Here is a 20,060-nt window from a genome sequence, read left to right as displayed (position 1 = left end):
TGAAATCATTCACACATTTTGTGTCATAAAATTCAATTCTGGAATGAAATGATGAGGAAATGATTTTAAATGAGACTAAAACTTTATCCTAAAAATAGTTAATTTGCCTTATATAACAAAATAATAAAAAAGTAGAAAGAGACTAAGTGGTCAATATTATTTATATATTTATATGCATGTAATATTTACTATGCATGTAATATACATATATATTAGTACATAAATATATTGGTATATATATGTGATATATATATATATATATATATATATATATATATATATGCCTAAGTGTCCGTTCGACTGTCTGACCATCTGACCGGTAGCTATGACGCACACTGACCACCACTGGGCAGACACTCAATGAAGGAGCTGCCATGATGTGCACTTGCCATTTACAAAGAAACGGCACCATGGACCTGGCACCAACAAACCAACACTTGGCTTCCCCCAGGTGGGACACAGGCCCTGCCACCAACCCGGAGCAACAGCCCACCAAATAGCAGTCAGCACTGCCAAGACCCTATGGCATAAAATGCATCCTATAGCCTAGCCCAGCTCAGAAATGGTGGCTGTGAGCGCTGAGTAATGACGTCAAGTATCAATGCCTGGCTTACTCTCCCTAGAGACCAGCATCCTTGGAGTTTCTTCAGCCCAGGAACACAACTTGCTTTATAGCCAGGTGCAAACATTTTACACTTTAACCAAATGTTTGTGAAGCATTTTCAAGTGCCTCATCTCATTTGATCCTCACAGAAGTCCTGTAGGAGACTCAGTAGAATCCTATTTTCTTTTCATTAGTAAGACTCAAATAGCTATATTAAAATATTTCTTCTAATTAATTTCCTTTCAATTTGCACAAATCCGTGCACCAGGACACTAATATTTATATATAATATTTATAAATGTGTATATTTACATCATCATTGGGTTTCTTTCACTTCTATAGTAGGTAGGGATTTGGTATTTATCAAGATATGAAATAATGTCAGAAAATGAATGCAGATGATGTATTATAGTATGTATGATGTGTATAGTGTGTGTGTGTGTGTGTGTGTGTGTGTGTGTGTGTGTGTGTTTGGTGTGATGGAGAGAGGGTGTTGTTAGAACTAAGGGTAGTAGGTAATTGGTACAGTTTCAGACATACTGGGTTTGAGATGACAGTAAGTCATCCTAATAGAGATGAAAATTAGGTATATAGTTCTGGAGATCAATAAAAAATTTTAATCTTTGGATAAAGATTTGGCAGTTATATATACATATAAGGTAATTGATGCTGTGAGAGTCAAGGAGACTGCTAGCAAGAAAAGATAGAGGAAGAAAACAAAGGCCCAGGATGATTCCTGAAAATTATGCCACTTGCTAACTGTGTAATGATAGAAAGTTCACTTACTTTTCTGAGACTAATACTCCTAGTTTTTACATTTTACATGTTTCTCTCTCCTATGGCTATTGTCATGATATAATTTGTGTCATACCAGTTATCAGTGGTTGCTTACCTACTCAACAACAACAAGAACACAGTTCCACTAGCAGTATATAAATAATGAGGAGGGAAAAAGACATCCCATATTGTTTGATAGTTTGTTGTTTTATAAGTTTTTTATGACTTTTTATAACATGTTTTTATTGATTTTAGAGAGAGAGGAAGGGAGAGGGATATAGTGATAGAAACATTGATGAGAGAGAATCATCATTGATCAGCTATGTCCTGCATGCCCTCTACTGGAGATCAAGCCCACAACCTTGCCATGCTCCCTGACCAGGTGACCTCTTGGTTCCTGGGTTGATGCTCAAATGCTGAGCCACACTGGCTGGGCTAAATCTATTATGATTAATCTCCCTTTGAATAAAGAGAAAGTCAGGGCCATGATAAATGTAATAATTATATATTTTTGAATGCTTTATTTTTGTGACAACAGCATATTTTATTCAGCAGCAGATTATTGTTGTTACTTTACTGTATCTGCTCTTTGATCCACAATAAAATTAAATTATATAGTGAGGAAAAGACACCTTTTTAATAAACTTAGTTTTAAAAATACATAATTTAAGATGATCTGATTTCATAACTTGGGAGATGGGTCATTAGCCCTGGACAACTGATGTGGGCCACATCCTAAGTGAGTTGTTCTCTAAAATCAATTCAAGTCCCGACCATCCCCCTTGAAATGGTGCTAAGATTGTGGCCCTGACAATTGATGAAATCTCATTAAACATAGGAACATATTCTGAGGCACACCTAAATATGTGGTGAGACACTTATTTAAAAATTTATTATAAACTTTAAAAATATTAATGTTTTTCTATATAGATTATTAATCTACATGTAGTTCCAAGACTTAATTCTCTTTAATTCCTGGATTGTTTCTGTTATTGAGATCAATGTATATAATCTTGTTTAGGGTGTCTGAGAAGTGAGAGGTGAGAGGTGAGAATTGTAACGCATATCGAGATATCCTCGATCTATCAGGTGGTTTAGTGAAAATCCCTAGACACTCTCTCCCTCTATATATATATATCTGCAGATAACAATTGAAAATATCACTGAATGGGATTAGTGAATGAAAGAAAACAACTTTTATTTAGAACTCTCTATATTCCAAACAGTAGTATTTCTTTATTTACATTAAAAACTTCTTTCCACAACCTTCATTCTTTACCCCTGTCTGATACTACTTACACTTTTACTGAGAAAGCTTCCTCCTCATCACTTCATGTTCCTTTAGCAAAAGTATTCCTGCACATTTAAGGCAGGTTACCCGTGTTTTCTATGTAATATTCATTAATACCAGTTATGAAGGCATAATTGTGTACATTTCATGATAAAAGAAGCTGTGACTCCGAAAAGTTAAACAACTCTCCCAGCTCATTTATTAGCAAGTCATGATGACTAATCAAAGGCTCACAACAAGGTAGGAGTACAACCTGAGCCAGTCCAGAAAGCAAGTCTAATCATAATCAAACCATAGTTGTTTCTACACGTTCACGCTCAACATTCAAGCTCATTTCATGTTTATCTTCCAGAGATGGTCTGTCTCATAACTCCATCTACTATCTTCTTTCAGCAGTAGTTACCATTTCTGTGAATCATAATTCTACCTTGAGTTTAATTGAACTTTGCAGTGAATATTAGTGCAACAGTTTCTCAAAACCCCCAAGCTATTTGCACTTTGTCTTTTATGTTTGGTGTTTATTTTTTCCCCCAAGTAGCACTGATGTCCACAATGGCCTTTCTTTTTTCAATTTGACCTCCTACTTTAGGAAGATTCTCTTTTATTATTGCAGATTGCGGTTAGAAGAGCATCTGTTTTTAATTAAAATCTGACATTTGCTTCAGGAACTTTACAAGGTGTGAACATGTTACAGCTTCCAAATATATCTTTATACAGTAACTGGAACTTTAAATTTATAAAGTAGAATTTTATACTTTACCACATCTTAATAACAACATCTCTGCAAAGAAAGCAGAACAGAGATTGTGTATATTTTTAAATTTTTCTCAAAGTCGGGTGACTATTGAAGAATAAATAGAGTATAAGAAACTTTAGGTCTTTTAACTTCTAGTCAAAGAAAAATGATTTATTTTGTTTTACATTAGGACCTTCTTATACAGAAGCTATTCCTTATCCAATGAATGCTGCTTACAGTTTTGATGGTAGTATTCCTGCTCTTGACTCCATGCATTTATATACAACTACTTCTGTAAACTTAAATTCGCATAGTCAGTGCACTTTCCTCTGGAAGAGTAATCGGAACATTCCCTGGCGGATCTGCTTAGTTTTTACACTATAAATAATGGGGTTCATCACAGGAGGTGCCAACAGGTACATATTGGCCATGATAACATGGACCAGTGGAGAAGCATGCTTGGCAAAGCGGTGGGTCATAGATAAGCCAACCATGGGAACATAGAGAACCAGAACAGCCAGAATGTGAGATAGACAGTTATTGAGGGCCCGGAGCCTCTCTGTCCATGTGGCTGTGCCCAAGATACTTATCAGGATGAGTGAGTAGGAGAGCACAATGAGCAGAGGGTCCATCACAATAATGAGCAAAACCAGAGCAAATCCATACCAGCTGTTGAACCGGATGTCACCACAGACCAGGCGAATCATGTCCTGGTGGAGACAGTAGGAGTGAGAGAGAAGGTGCGAGCGGCAGAAGGGCAGGCGCTTGAGCAGGAAAAGGGAGGGAAGAACAGCCAGAACACAGCGGCAAATGATGGCTAACCCGATCTTGCCAATGACTTCACTGGTGAGGATGGTGGCATAATGGAGGGGGCGGCAGATGGCCACATAGCGGTCGAAGGACATGGCCAACAACACAGAAGATTCCATAAAGGAGAATCCATGGAGGAAGAAAAACTGGGCAAAACAAGATTCAAAACTGATCTTACGAATATTGAACCAGAGGAGCTGCATAACAGTGGGCAGAGTGGTGAGGGTGAGACCCAGGTCAGTCAGGGCCAGCATGGAGAGAAATAGGTACATGGGCTGGTGGAGGGATGGCTCTGTGCGTATGACATTGAGAATGGTGGTGTTGCCCAAGATGGAGAGGGTGTAGAGACAGCAGAAGGGGATGGAGATCCAGATGTGGGAATCTTCAAATCCAGGAATGCCCGTGAGTATGAAGTAAAAGGGGCCTTTGGTGGTGTTAGTTACCTCGGACATGATGGATGAATGCAAAACCAGAATCTGTTCTGTAATAAGAATTCCATCAGTGTGATACTGCCATAGATTCTTTATCTGTTCAATCCAGGATCCAGTTAGCCAGAGCACTAACACACAGGACTGAGGACTCTCTGCAACTACATGGAAAATAGTAACACTTACTTTTTCCTGGAGTATTGGAATAGAAGCCGATTTTGGGAAAAAGATCACAGGTTCAGATTGTACAATTGAATTCGATGGTCATAGCAGCTATCCTAGAGAAATGAAAACTAAGCAAATAGGTATGACATCCAAGACAGAGAAGAAGCCTGCTGGACATAGGGGAGACCATGGCATACTGATGGTAGCTGAGAAGCTAGGAGATGATATGCTAACATAGGCAAGAATTTAGGGTGAGAATAGAAAGAAACTGAGCTCAGCTTTATTAAAAAAATGTAAAATTTAGCAATTTGGTAGATGCAGGAGAAGAAGCAAAGAAAAATTCAGAGATGTGGGTGAAAAACAAAAAAAAATAGGAGTCACAGAAGCAAAAAAGATAAAAGATATGGTCACCAGAGTTTAGTGCTTCTCAGATACTCAATAATATAAATACTGAAAAGAGTCTATTCAATTTAGGGCTTTGATGTAGGTAGTAACCTTTTGGGAAGAAACGTCAGTAGAATCATAGGAAAATAAGCTAAACTAAAGTGGTCTGAGTAGTGAATTAATTTGAAGATTTGCAAACAATTTCTGTAGATTATATGTTCTAAAGAAGAGGGCTATACTGCCCCACAGGCAAGAAATGCAGGTTTTTATTCTTTAAATAAAATAATAAATAGAGCTTTATTAAAGAAATGATTATTAATTTTTAGAATGTTCTGATAAGAAAAGTTGTGGACTTCTTTATCAGAAAATGCACAAATTTATTAATGGGCTATTATTTACTAAATCTAAGCATATTCCCTCTAAAATTTTCATAAATGCCAAACTAAGAATTGCTGGGAAATCATTAAACTCAAGAATTTAGGAAATATATAAGATGAAGTTTTTTAAAAATGAAAAAGGATAAAATAAACATTGAATTAATTTGAATTGGACAAAAAAGGGTAAAAACATACAAAAATTATTTCTTTGAAAGAATAAATGTAATTTGAAATCCTCTAGAAAATCTGATCAAGGAAAGGAAACATGGGCAAACATTTAGAAATTAAACATAACGGGACTGCCAAAACTGTAGAGAAATTGCAGAGGCCATTGAGTAGTTACCAGTAAATTAGTAAACAATAGGAATGTGTGTGTCTTTTAATACTTAAACTATAAGTCAAAAGATAAGAGGCCAGAGCAAAGGTTTTTAAAACTTCTTAGCACTGAGTCTTAGTGGCCTTGATTAAGGTAGTGGAGCAATTAAGACTTCTGAAATAAAGAACATGCTAATCACAGAGATGTTTGGTCATTTGTAAAAGCATAAAAGAAAGAACATGCTAGAGACAAATGGTGGTGGTGCCCATCCAAGCCCTGTGTAGGGCAGATCTTGTTCATGTCTCTAGGAAATGACTTCTACATGATAGCTACAAGAGGCCATCTAGCTTGGGAGTATTTAGCGTTTCATTGTCCATTGCATTCTTGCTCTGATCCAGAATTTTTTTTTTACCATAATTTGGGTCCCTGCATTAGTTTTTGTTTTGATAATAGGCACAATTTTTTTTTTTCATGCATGTGGTATAGTAGATCCTCACTTATCCTTGAGGGATACTTAAGACCCCCAATGGATGTCTGAAACCACAGATAGTATCAAATCTTTTAATAATAACTTTTATATATACACTTTTATGATAAAGGTTAATTTATAAATTAGGCCCAGTAAGAGATTAATGACAATAACTAATAATAAAATAGGACAATTTCTACAATGTACTATAATGAAAGTTATATGAATGTGAGATCTCTCTCTCTCTCTCTCTCTCTCTCTCTCTCTCTCTCTCTCTCTCTCTCTCCTGTTCATTCCTTATTAGATGCTTTCATGCTTTCCTTGAACTTACGTTTTTCTGAGATTTGTTGAGCCATTTGCAGGGCAGAGAGAAGGACAAGTGAAAATAAGAACAGAGGGGATACTAGCCAGAAAAGGCCAATTTTCAGGGCAGGGTTTGTTGATAGATCATCTGCTGATGCTTACCAACACATACTGAAAACTCTTCATCTTTGAGGACAATGGCATCAGGGATACTTTTTGAACTCAGTTGGAGGACAGTGATGTATCTCTTGATGAATTGATTCATTTCATGTTCCCTACCTGTCACATCCCCATCCCATCTCTTATGAAAATATCCTTGACATTGGTTGGCTGCATTCTCTTCCTATCTCTATGGAGCACATCCTGTTCTCATTTCCCAGGTGACCTCTCCCCTAATTACTCATCATCCATGGAGCAGTTCAGCCTTACCTGTGTGTTTTCTTATTCTTTCAATGCTCGCTCTGTCTTGTATTCTATTCTCTGCGGCTGAATGCTGCATATGGTCCAGGATATCCCAGGATGGAATGCAGGAGGTGGGTGGGGAAGCCTCTGGCTCTTATAGGAACTTTGCAGCAATATAGAGATTGTGCTCTGAGACCAGAGGCCCCAAGGGACAGAACCAGGAAAAATAACAGCACTTCTAACATCTACTGAGTGCTAAGCATTACCAATAATTGAGGTAGCTGACTTGTGGGGATGTGACACTTTTGTTAGATGACATGGGAAAGACAGCTGTATTCTGATAGATATTTTTTTCTCAGTAATTATTAGTTCCCTTCTGCTTCCTACAGTGGCTTCTGTGGTTTTGAGAAAGACTATTATGTTGGAACAGTTACCCTTTGATGTCATCTTAAATATGGCCAAACTCAGATTTGATATAGCTTGAAGATTTGGGGGAAGCTATTTCAGATCTCTGGATAGATTCAAAAGTCAAAATGAGATTCCCTCTTATAAGGAAAATGGGATTTCCTCTCCTAGTGTCTTACATTATTAGCCTCATTATTAAGATGCATTGTCCTTTACTTATTCCCCGGAAGGCTGGATCTCTACTCAGGAAAGAAGGAGCTGTGATGAGTGCCATCAAGAGACAAATAGGGTAGGATTTTTATATGGGACATTATTTTGATTAAACTTCTCTCTGGACAGTGGAAATCAGCAGCTGCTTGAGTGTTCACCGCGAACGTTTCTTTTGGTTTCTACCACCGAAGGCACAGTGTTTCCACAAACATGGCTTGTCTTCATCCCATATCTGGTTTACCTATCTTTTAGCACCTAGTTTGGCTCCAAGAAGTATCCGTCACTATGTAATTCCCACTGCTTCAAAGGGAGCTTTTGATTATGAAGTTATAAACCTTGAAAATGTAGAAGTTAGGTAAAGAACACAATCTGGTTGGGAATGTAGTATTATATTGCATTTGGGGTATAGCATTAAGTATATGATTACTCCATTTTTTGTAGTTAAGGTTTAAAAGACATGATTTAAAATAGAAAAATAAAGCATTGAGCTAAACACTATATTCACTAGTAGAAAAGTAAAATGTCAAAGTTAATAAAATATTGATAATTCTTCAAGTTAAGGTTGAATAAAGAGTACATGAAAGTTCTTCATAATATTCTCTATTCTACTCATATTCGAACATTTTCCTAATAAAATGTTTTAAAAATAAGGTAGTGGAGAGAAGATGGTGATGGATTGGGAAGTCCATTAATTTTATTATTGTCTTTAGTAAGAGTGTAGACCCTCTCTAAGGAAATGGAATATTAAATGCATGTATTTTTGAATGCCTTACAAGTAAGAATTGTTTTTACATTTTTAAATGATTGAATAAAAACAAAGTGCAGCCTGACCAGTGTAGCTCAGAGGTTGAGCATTGACCTGTTAACCAGAAGGTTCCTGGTTAGGGCACATGGCTGGGTTGCAGGTGGAACCTCAATGGGGGTGTGTGTAGGAGGCAGCTGATCAATGATTCTCTCTCATTATTGATGTTTCTCTCTCCCTCTCCCTTCCTCTTTGAAATCAATAAAAAATATATTTTTAAAAAGCAATATTTTCTGACATATGATAATTATGTTAAATTCAAAATTTACTGTCCATATAAAAAGTTTTATTTGAATACACTCATATTCCTTTATTTATGTGTTGTCTATGGCTGCCCCCACACTACAAGGGCATAATTAAATAGCTATGAACGAAGCTGTATGGCCCACAAAACCTAAAATATTCGCTGCCTGGCCCTTTGCAAAAAGAAAAATTCTGGGTTCTGATATAATAAATGGAGATACAAATATTTCTTGATCTTATGAAATGCTGTTCACTCTCACTTAAAGTAGAAAGTAATTGAAGTAAAATTGAGATAGTTCTTTATTCATTACTAGAGGACCGGTGCACAAAAATTTGTGCACTTGGGGGGTCCCTCAGCCTGGCCTGCAACCATTTGCAGTCCAGGACCCCTTGGGAGATGTCCACCTGTTGACTTAGGCCCACTCCCCAGGGGATCAGGCCTAAGCTTGCAGTCAGACATCCTTCTGGCAACCAGGGAGCCCTCGGGGGATGTTCAACTAAAGGCTTAGGCCCCCAAGGGAGTTGTGATGAGGAAGCTGGGGTGACAGAGGAGCCACGCTGTCCCACTCGGCCACCCTGGGTCAGGACGCCTGCCACCCTGGGTCGCAGATAGCAGGTCCGTATGGCGGCGGGGTAGGTGGGATGGTGCTGACCTGCCCTGCCTGCAGTATGCAAATTAGCCACCATCTTTGTTGTTAATTTGCATATCATGCTGATTAGCCAATGGGAGGTGTAGAGAAGGTATGGTCAATTACCATGTTTGTCTATTATTAGCTAGGATATTTCCCAAATTTTAAAAAAATGTTAAAACAGACTGGTTGGCAAGGGTATGATGAAAGAAGTACTTTCACAATTGCTGAGGAACAGTTAATATTAATAAGTCTGACTTACATGACAATATTTTACCTATAAAAATTATAACTACAAAAATTATTTACTCAGCAATTCCACTTTTAAAAATTTAGTTTAGAAATGCATTTACATGTGTGCAAATTGGCTTATATATATATACAAAATTATTTACTATAATATTATTTATAAATGAAAGCAAACTAAATATTCATCAACTGGAAACTGGTAAGCAAATTCTGGCAAGATACAACGTACCAGGATACTCAAAGGAAATATTATGAGATGTAAAAATAAATGATGATGTCTTCATGTACTGGTTATGAATTATCTCAAAGATATATGTGTATATTAAAAATCAAACAAAAAACAGTGCATATTTTTCACTAGGAAAAGTATAAATGTAGATAATTTCTTGTTTCTGTATAAATGCTTTCATAAAAAGAAATACAATAAACAAAATGTGTTTGTTGACTTTGGGGAAGGACCAGAATTATTAACAGTGAATATTTTCAAATAGAAAAATTCAACTCTGTGAATGTCTAATATTGTCAATAACATTTACACTAAAATGTAAATTTAATAAAATTTAAACTGTAAAAAGCTTCTTAAATCTTTGGTTTATGTTTTATATCAGTTTTGAAAATGTTTATGTTATTATATTCAAATATAACTTTTGCCCCAGGATGTTTTTCTTTTGGGGCTCCAATTAGACATGTATTTGACCTTTCCAGCAAATGCCATATATCCTTTAAGGATATTTTATTTTTATTATTTTTATTATGTTTTATCTTTACACATTTATATAGTCTGGGTATACTCTAAATTATTTTCCAGTACTTTGATTCTATTTTTTAATTGTGTATAATATGATTAAACCCATCCATTGGGCTTTTAATTTCAGTTATTTTTTTTTCATTCTGGCATTTTTATTTTATTTTTAATTAGTTTTCACTTATTGTTAAAAATCTACACCTTGCAATTTATGTTCTAGGCAATATTAATCAAAATTATTTTAATGTCTGGGTATGTTAACTCTAATAGCTGGATCTTTTGTGGATCTAATCCTTTCACCTCTTTTTTTTCCTCCTAATTTTTTTCAGATCTTGTATTTTGCATTTCTGGTTTTATTTCAATGACTGTCATGAAAAATTATAAGGATAATCTGAGATGCTGATTAATATCTTTCTACTGAGAGTATTTAATTTTATTTCTGATTAAAGTGACCAACAATCTCAGCTTATGGCTGAGGAATTTTCTAGGATATGGTACTTCCTGAGATAAAGTGAGAAAATCCTGGGAAAAAACTGAAATGGCTGCTCACCTTAATTCTTACAGAGTAGTAAAATTAGATAGTGAGTTGATTTAAAAAAAAATACATAAAACTATATTAGGCTAGTCTATTTCTAATTTTCCCTTATTTCAAGGTGTAACTTTTCTGGAGTCCAAGTAAATGCCTTGGAATTTACCAGTTTCCCCATCTAGGAAGATCTTTGTGTTCCAATTTTTGTTTCTCTTCACTCCAGTCTTTTGCTGTAAGCTCTTTTCATTTTACCAGCTACTACTTTAATTTGTTTAATTTTAAAAAATATTTTTTTTGACTTCAGAGAAGAAGGGAGAAAGAGAGTTAGATAAAAACATCAATGATGAAAGACCCGCAACCAGTGAATGTGTCCTTGACCAGAATCGAACTCAGGATCCTTTGGTCAACAGGCCAGCACTCTATACACTGAGCCAAACCAGCTAAGGCCCAGCTATTACTTTTAAATCAACAAGTTCCTGAAGTGGGAAAGTAATATTAAACATCAGGCTCATTTTTCTGTTTTCCTTATCTTTGGAATCTTATATCCTTGTTTCACTGAATGCTCTCTGAAGTCATTTACAACATACTTCTCTAACTTTTCTAATTGTTCTTGGTAGGAGGATTGTTCTGAAATAAAGTCATATACACTTGTATATGGAAGTGCCTATAATATTTCATGCATTTTCTCATGTTCTAATTCATAATTTAACTTCATAACTCTCTGAATAGAATGGCTTATCATGTTGTCCTGTTGAGGAAATAAAGGATCAAAGTAGTTTCAAAACATCTAAATTTTAAGTTAGGATAATAAATGTAATGGCAGAAAAATATGGAATCAAACTTGATATTGTTCCATAAAGTCATATTGGATTATACTCATTATTGAATTTCATAGACACCCAGAGACTTATAGACAATTCATTGTGTGATTTTCTGGGATTTTGTCAGATTCTGAGGTTGTCTCTGAGACTGGACCTCAGGAAAATAGAGTGATAAAGATTAAAAAGAATGGAACTAGAAAATAATATATATTCTAAGATTCATGTGGAAAGAAAGGGACCTTGTCTTTTTGATTACCATTTTATCTCTAGGGCCTAGATTTGTACCTGACCCACTGAGCATACTCAATTAATGTTACTTGACTCACTAGTAAAAAGGATCCATGGAACTGTAGTTCTTGCTCAGTTGACAGTATAGTTTAGAGATTAATAGCTTAGCTTAGACACTGGAGTTTGACACAGCTAGATTCCACTGCCAGCTCTTAGATGTATAGGTTTGATCAAGTTGATTACTATATCTAAACATCAGCTTTTCATCTGAAAAAATAATCATAATTGCATTAATCTTACCTCATAGGGTTGTTGTGGAGATTGACTGAAATATTAAAGCACCTAGTATATATTTGCATCTCAAAAGTCTTAGTTCCTTTCCCTAAAAATATAAATGTAATTTTTTACATTATTTCTAACATTTATAAAAGAATATCTAATCAGATAGAAAATGTAAATGTCCATAAAGGAATACTTGCCTCTTTTAAATATTTTGCAATCTGGTGGGATACCTTCAGAATTTTGCATTGTGAACAGATGTGTAATCTTTGGGATTTTCAATTTGGAACCTTGTTGGGGTTGACTGAATGTCACATCAGAGCCAGTATGGGAAGCCTCCTTTGAGCTAACTAGTGTGTCCTATTGCTATTGAGCTCATACCAACAATTCAAGAGAATATAATCCATTTTAATTCCTCTTTTGCCAGAAAACAGGGATCAAGAGATTTTTCAGACACCTTCCAGCTCCTAACTACCTTTCTTTAAGGGGAGTGCTATGTTTTCATAAACAACCTTTCTTGCTTTCTGCTCCAGCTATGCAAGGTACTAGAAAACCTCTTGTCACAAAAAAAAAAAAATGTTTTTAAAATAACAAATTCTTTATACTGTTCTTTTACACATAATCCAAATCCATTTTCACCCCCACTCCAGTTCAGCCAGCTTATGGAGAACCTCCTATTAGACACCCTATTTTAAGGTAACACCATTTGCATAATATGCAATCTAGGATCACTTATGGTTATAGAAAAATGTTTCTCCCTACTTTGTCCTTTGTCTAAACTCTGGATCTCCTCTCTGATAGCATTCGGACAATGCCATGGCGGATTTCCTTGGTCTTAATGCTGTACACAATGGGGTTGACAACGGGTGGGAAGAATAGATAAGCATTGGCCATCATAGCATGCAGCAAAGGGGACACATGGTGACCAAAACGGTGCACCATTGACAAGCCAATCATAGGCACATAATAAGCAAGCACAGCACAGACATGTGAACCACATGTGTTCAGTGCCTTCTTACGCCCTTCCTTAGTGGCAATATTCAGTACAGTGTGGAGTATAAGCCCATAGGAGACCACAATGAGTAGCGAATCCAGCCCAAAAGTGGAGGTAACAATGAAAAGCCCATAGATATTATTGATAGAAATGTCCCCACAAGGTAGATGGATGAGGTTTGGGTGAAGGCAATAAGAATGGGAGAGGGCATTGTGACCACAGAAGGGCAGGCGCCGTAAGAGCATGGGCAATGGGGCCATGAGCATAATGCTTTTCAGCCCAATGACAGCTCCTGTGCCAAAGATGCGGGGCAGGGTTAGGATGGCTGTATAGCGCAGTGGGCTGTAGATGGCCACAAATCGGTCGACAGACATGGCCAGCAACACAGCTGACTCCATAATGGAGAAAGAATGGATGGAGAACATCTGGAGGAGACATGCATCAAAACTAATCTCAGTGGTTCCAAAAAGGAAGATGCCTAGCACTGTAGGCAGAGTGGATGCAGAGACACCAACTTCAGCCAGAGCCAACATGGCAAGAAAGAGGTACATGGGCTGGTGTAGGGCAGCGTCTGTTCTGATGACATGAATAATGGTGCCATTCCCAAGGAAGATAATAATGTACACCAGGCTGAAGAGAATGGACATCCAGATGTGCTCTTCTTCCAGCCCTGGGATGCCAACCAGAATGAATGTTGCAGGTAAGAATTCCAGAGAGTTATTGGAGTTCTTCATGTTAAAATCTCATTCCATGAAATCGATGCTACCTTGAAAATTAGAAACAAAGTAGTGAGATAACATTATTACGGAGAAGAACCCTGGACACTGGGGAAAGGGAAGAAGAAAACAAAGCTCACAGATACAGGTGGACAAATATCTCACACTTGATAACTGACAGGTGACCACCATCAGGAACTTCCCACCAGTAAAGGGGTTGCAGTCTCCATCACAGAGAAATTCAAAGCTGATAGAGAATTATTCCTCTAAATTGTAGTTCTCCTTGGATCTGCTAAGAAAGAAGTGGCTGCCTTGTCTTGGTGTGAACATGCCTGACGAAAACTCAATCTCAGCATAAGTATAGACTAATATCAGAAATAGGTGAACAGAGATATTACTGGTAAATACATAGATATAAGGCAAAGAGCACAGTGCATATAAAACAGCTAAATGTACTTGATAAATGAATATATATATCTAGGCTGAGAAGTGGCAGTGGCTAGAGCCTGGAGCAAGCGACTACAAAATTAAACTAGAAAAGAATGGAGAAGGCAGGAATCAAGTTTGGTAGATTTGTATGCAGACTTAATGTTAATGAAAAATTTATGTCATGATAATATCCAGTTTCTTGACTCACAGTTCTCAATGATAATCTGCCTCATCCACTGGGACTTCTTTCTGGCTTAGACACACCTCTGAGCACACTGCAGTAACACTGGGAATGGACTGTCAAGAAATGTTCTGCTGGGCAGGAAAAGGCAGCAGAGGGGAGAAAATAAAACCACAACTCCCCAAATTGGGTGTGTTTTAAACTGAGTACTGTCTGGGCGAGCACAAGAAGGCATTTTTCAACTCATTCAATGACCCACTGACCCCCTGCACCCCGCGCCCGCCCCCCCGCCACACACACACCCCACACACATCTGCTCACATATTTGCACATGCACATTTTACACACTTGCTAAAATCCTGTGTGCATTTTCTCTGATGTGACTTCTTCATTCAGCCCAGCTGCTGCTGCACTTACAGGGATGTCACTATCACATGTCAGTTATTCAGTTCTTCGCTCTGCACATCTGTAACCAATCAGCACTCCTTTATGCCATGTACCATACAGGGTCCTGGCAACACAGAATTCTGGCCCTACTCAGAAAACTTCTCTGCAACTTAAATATATATATTTATTTTTTATTGGTTATTCCTTCTTAGAGCCCATCCATCATTCTAACTGTCATAGGGCATGTACTATGGTGCATGCATTTCATTTTTAATATGTTTTCCATTTTAAAATTAGAAAATGGGCCAAATAAAGCTGTAGCAGAATGTTCCACACAAAGTACTGTCTTCTTAATTACATTAAAAGATTTCTTCCCACTCACATTAAAAACTGATTCACTCAGCATCTTTTCCGTAGGAAACTTTTTCTCCCCCAGCACCACTTTTTAATTCAGTTTAGGTGGGTGATTGTACCTATACAGATAACTCTAATAAAATATTCCTTGGAAGCTAAAATGCCTATGAGTTGTCAAGGAAAGAGAAATCATCAATTATAGTTATAGGGTTTTCTTATTATGTCCTAATCATGTAAAAAAAAATAATGTTTATGGTTGACTCTATTCGACAAGCACTAAAGAAATAGTTTTTAAATGTTTGAGCTACATAAAATCTCTCCAAGCAACTGTCATCTATTTTATTATCTTATTGTAAAGATGGAATAACCTAGCCTCTTCAAATTGAAAAACTTGTCCAAACTCAGGTAATAATAGTGCTGAAATAAAACCTCCTATTTCCATAATATCAAATGTACTTTCCCATATGCTACACTAAACCCAACATTTCTTTCTCAGGCCAAATTAGACAGCATTATAGACTAGTTCATCCTGCTCTAGGATAATGTTCCTTCACTCTCAATTTATCACCTTAATGTGAATTTTTAGTAACCATTTAATATTAGTAACCCCCACTCTTCCTGTCTCTCTCTCTCAGGAATTCTCAGAAGGAATCAATCAAAGTCCAACTACCCCCAAATTTCTGCTAATAATGATCTTTCCTTATCATTGCCTCACTGACACTCAGACCATCTTTCTGAGGGAATAACAAGGACACAACTTACGGATGATCATATAAAGAAGATAGATGCATTGCTTAACTCACCTAAGATATTATGATGGCAAAACTATTTCTAGAATCCATGGTATTCTCTGGTTTGTTCCTTTTGTTCTTTACCTGCAATCAAGTTTGAGGAAAGCTTCCTCTTGCTCTATCACACAGATTCAGGAAGCTAGGAAGCTGGCTACTGATTATAGAAAAGCCTAGAGAGCTAATTATGGAGTAGAGTTGGGACTCCTGGCAGCTGCTGGCAGGGCTGGGAAATTATGGCCTCAGACACTCACCATAAGCAGAGCTGACCTCTGAGCATCAAGTGGGAAGGGGGAAGCTCACTTCAGCAAGTCTCTGCCACAATGGCATTAACATCTCTCTGGTCCTGGGGCTGGAGTGCTTCTCCCTTCCTTGCAAACTGATTAGCTATGGGAGTGCAGGAATGGAAAGGTCCTTCAGTCTCCTGAGGAGCAATTATCCAATAACTATATCACCTCTTCTCAATGTCCAGGGGGCCTAAGGAAAACAGCAAGGGTATAGAGTCATTACCTCTGTGAAATGATTTATAGTAACGATCTTCATCTACTAGGAGAATCAAAGAATTGATATATGTAAATTGCTTTAAAAAGTGTTTAGCTCCTATAAAGTTCACCATAAGTGTTAGCTAATACTATAATTATTATTATAGTAGATCAATTATATTATTATACACTAGAGGCCCAGTGCACAAATTCATACGCCAGTGGGGTCTCTTGGCCTGGCTTGTGGGATCAGGCCGAAACTGCCTCTCTGACATCCCCTGAGGGGTCCTGGATTGCAAGAGGGCAGAGGCCAGGCCAAAGGACCCCACCAATGCACAAACGGGGCTGGGGAGGGACGTGGGATGTTGGCTAGCTGGGGAGGGACCACGGGAGGGCTCTAGGGCATGTCCAGCCTGTCTCACTCAGTCCTGATTGGCCGGACCCAAGCAGCAAGCTAACCTACTGGTCAGAGCATCTGCCCCCTGGTGGTCAGTGCATATCATAGAGACTGGTCGACTGGTTGACTGTCTGCCCTCTGGTGGTCATTGCATGTCATAGCGAGAGGTTGAGCAGCCTTAGCATATCATTAATATATTATGTTTTGATTGGTTGAATGGATGACCGGACACTTAGCATATTAGGCTTTTATTATATAGGATTGATCTACTATAGTCTCAACTTTGAATTTTATGCCTTTTATAAACATGCATTTAACAAGTAATGAGCAGGCACAGCATTGTTGGTATCTAGAGCACATTAAGGGTGTTTAATATCAGGAGGTGACAGAATCCAAGGGTAAAACAATTGTGAGTAAAAGTTCCAGATTGGGTTGGGGGCAGATTGTTCTTAAAAGCATGATAAATAGGCTTCCTAGTATAAGGTGACTAGAGAGAGCATAAAGTGAACACTTGCAGAACCCAATGTTAAAGAGAATTTAAAATTGCTGAACTAATGAATTTTGATTATTTGTAGATGGCTGTATTGTGTTGTTGTTGTGTTTTGCTTTGTCCTTTTTTTTTTTTTTTGGCCAATTTTCTGATTGACAAGAGGAAAAAAAAATCCACCATGACACATTTATAGGACTTTTAAAGTTTTTCTAAAAATATATTTTTTGTGCTGCTGGTTTAACAAGAGAAAGAGGGCTCTGTGTAATCTGTGAGGAGATGCTTTAAAAGAAGGTTATGTGGATAGAATAGATTCAGATATATGCAAAGTCGAGGGTAGCTGAGAGACTTGGATAAATGGAGGGATTTAGTGAGACATGATCATAATAAAGTCAAGCAATACTAGTTGAACAAGACAATGAGGGAATTTAGGAGATAAATATCTGTGAACATAAAATTGTCTATGGATATTAATAATGGAAGAGAAATACTCTGACTCATAACTAGATCCAGGATATGGTCACAAAGTGAGAGAGGACAAAGCAGAATTGAATTAAACTTCCTTGGAACAGAAGCTGTGATGTAAGACCATCAAATGAATGATGTATATGGACACTGAGCTGAATTTGGAATGTTGACATATTTTCCCCCAGATGTCAGTTCCCATTTTAAACATTAAGCAAAAATAGACACAAACAGGAGATTGTCACTTTCCATTATAATCTAGGATTGCGTTCTGGGGTATTGTTGGTCAAATTTTCCTTTATAAGTTTTCAGCATTTTTAGCACTCATTCTACATTTTTTTAATCACATCTCTCTCTTGAAAAATATATGAAAATTAGAGTTTTTGTTTATTATATTTGTAATTTATTGCTATTGTATTTATTATAATTGTGCTTATTGTAATTGTGTTTATCAACTATTTTGTTTAAATGGAGGCTTTACTTTTTCTGCAACAAAAAATAGGGATTATATAATTCATATTTTAAGAAACACTGGGAATTTTGGAGTATCAAACATAATATATATTTGGCATTTCACACGAAGTGCTTCCATAATAAATAGAAAACTACAAAATCTCAATACCCCACATATGTAAACACGCACAACACACATTTTATTCTATCATAAATGCATGTGCACTATGAATATAAAATTTAATTTTACATAAATTTTATGCATTTTAAAATAATCATGCAGTCATGCTTTTTTCCCCTAGTTTAGTAAAAATAATATCTATCCTGTTTCAAGATAGAAGGTTCTTTAGGATAAAATGTTGTTTTATTTTTCTTGTGTGTTTTTTTTAAGTCTTAGTTGTTTTACTTTTTGACACAATGAAAATGTCAGCAGTGGGACTATAGTGAGATATCTCACTCTCTTAAAAGCGAAACTGGGTCTTTCATAACATTGGGCCTGTGGACTTACTGTGAGATAGGTCCAAGAAAAAAAACACTTAAAACTAAAAAAGCAACCTCCCCCCAAAAATTAATTTCTAGCCATGTGACATTTTTTGTTTAGTAGATTATACCTGCACATGAAAAACTTATGAATTTTTTATTGTATTTCAGAAATTTGTGTTAGTATAAATCCCCCCACCTCCAATTTCTTAAAACACTTTAAACCTATTTTGGCAAGTCATTAACATTTTGCATGATTGTTTCTTATAATGTAAAATATGTCTTTAAAAGCCCACAAATTTAGGTTCGTTCTTGGAGGACAGAGAAATCTGCCATTTCAACTTAGATCAATAAAATGATGAAGTTATATAGATGTCATCACTGTCAATTATCTCTGCATCAGCAGAATTATAAAAGAAGGTTAAGTAGCTCATTCTTCTCCCCGTTAGAGCACACGCTCAGATGTGGGTCAAGAGTATCTAAAGAACTCCTAGAAGAAATACATATACATCTACTGATCTTAGTATGCTAAAGAGAAAGTTATCTGGCACAGTGAGTAATTTGGGAAAATTGTCTTTATCTCAGTGAATGTATTATTCTTAAACAATATGAATAAAGTGAGAATTATTTTGCTTCCTTTGTTCACTAGCACAGACTCCTCCAAAAAAGCTATTATTGTTATCAATTTGCCATGTGTTTCTATACACATAAACTAATTGAATTTTTTTGTGATTAAATTATTTTACAAATAGTTTTATTAAATATACGTGTGTGTGTGTGTGTGTGTGTTACATATAAAATTTGCTATTTCTTGCTTAAGCCTTGAGCACCTATCATCTGGGACTTTTTTTTTTAACTGCAAAATATTCCATAATATGAACAAATCCTAACTCATTTAACTATTTACCTTTCAATGGCCACTTTCTTTTTAAAATTTCATTTCAAACATCACTGTTATAAAAATTCTTATTCAAGTCTCTATATTCACGAACATTCAGAGCATGAATCTAGGGAAGTGATAAAAATTAGAATTTCTGCATTAAAAAGCATGTGTATTTTGAGTTGACACATACAACAAAATAGCTGACAAAATACTATACAATTCTAATTTAGGTTACAACACAAAGGGTATAAAAATGTGCGTTTCCTACACACTTATCAAGCTTTCTAACTTGGACAAGGTGATGTGCACTCTCTCCTTCTCTAGACCTCCTCTGGCGAGGACAATAACTGGTTTTAGGGTAA

The 20,060-nt window shown here is 36.5% G+C and overlaps 2 protein-coding genes across 2 annotated transcripts; both read right to left on the bottom strand.

The window, feature by feature from the left end:
- Positions 1 to 3,722: 3,722 nt before the first annotated feature.
- Positions 3,723 to 4,685, bottom strand: LOC118663087 (olfactory receptor 51Q1-like). Its single transcript, XM_036322433.1, has one exon. The coding sequence runs from the start codon at positions 4,668 to 4,670 to the stop codon at positions 3,723 to 3,725; it is 948 nt and encodes a 315-aa protein (XP_036178326.1). The 5' UTR covers positions 4,671 to 4,685.
- An 8,291-nt stretch (positions 4,686 to 12,976) lies between these two features.
- Positions 12,977 to 13,930, bottom strand: LOC118663075 (olfactory receptor 51J1). Its single transcript, XM_036322409.1, is given in 3 exon segments — positions 12,977 to 13,369; positions 13,371 to 13,627; positions 13,630 to 13,930. Coding segments are annotated over 3 exon segments (951 nt in total).
- Positions 13,931 to 20,060: the final 6,130 nt, after the last annotated feature.

Source organism: Myotis myotis, unplaced genomic scaffold, assembly GCF_014108235.1.
Source record: "Myotis myotis isolate mMyoMyo1 unplaced genomic scaffold, mMyoMyo1.p scaffold_m19_p_10, whole genome shotgun sequence".
Taxonomy (NCBI): domain Eukaryota; kingdom Metazoa; phylum Chordata; class Mammalia; order Chiroptera; family Vespertilionidae; genus Myotis; species Myotis myotis.
Note: the sequence above shows the minus strand (reverse complement) of the source record. Positions and strands in the feature narration are given on the sequence as shown.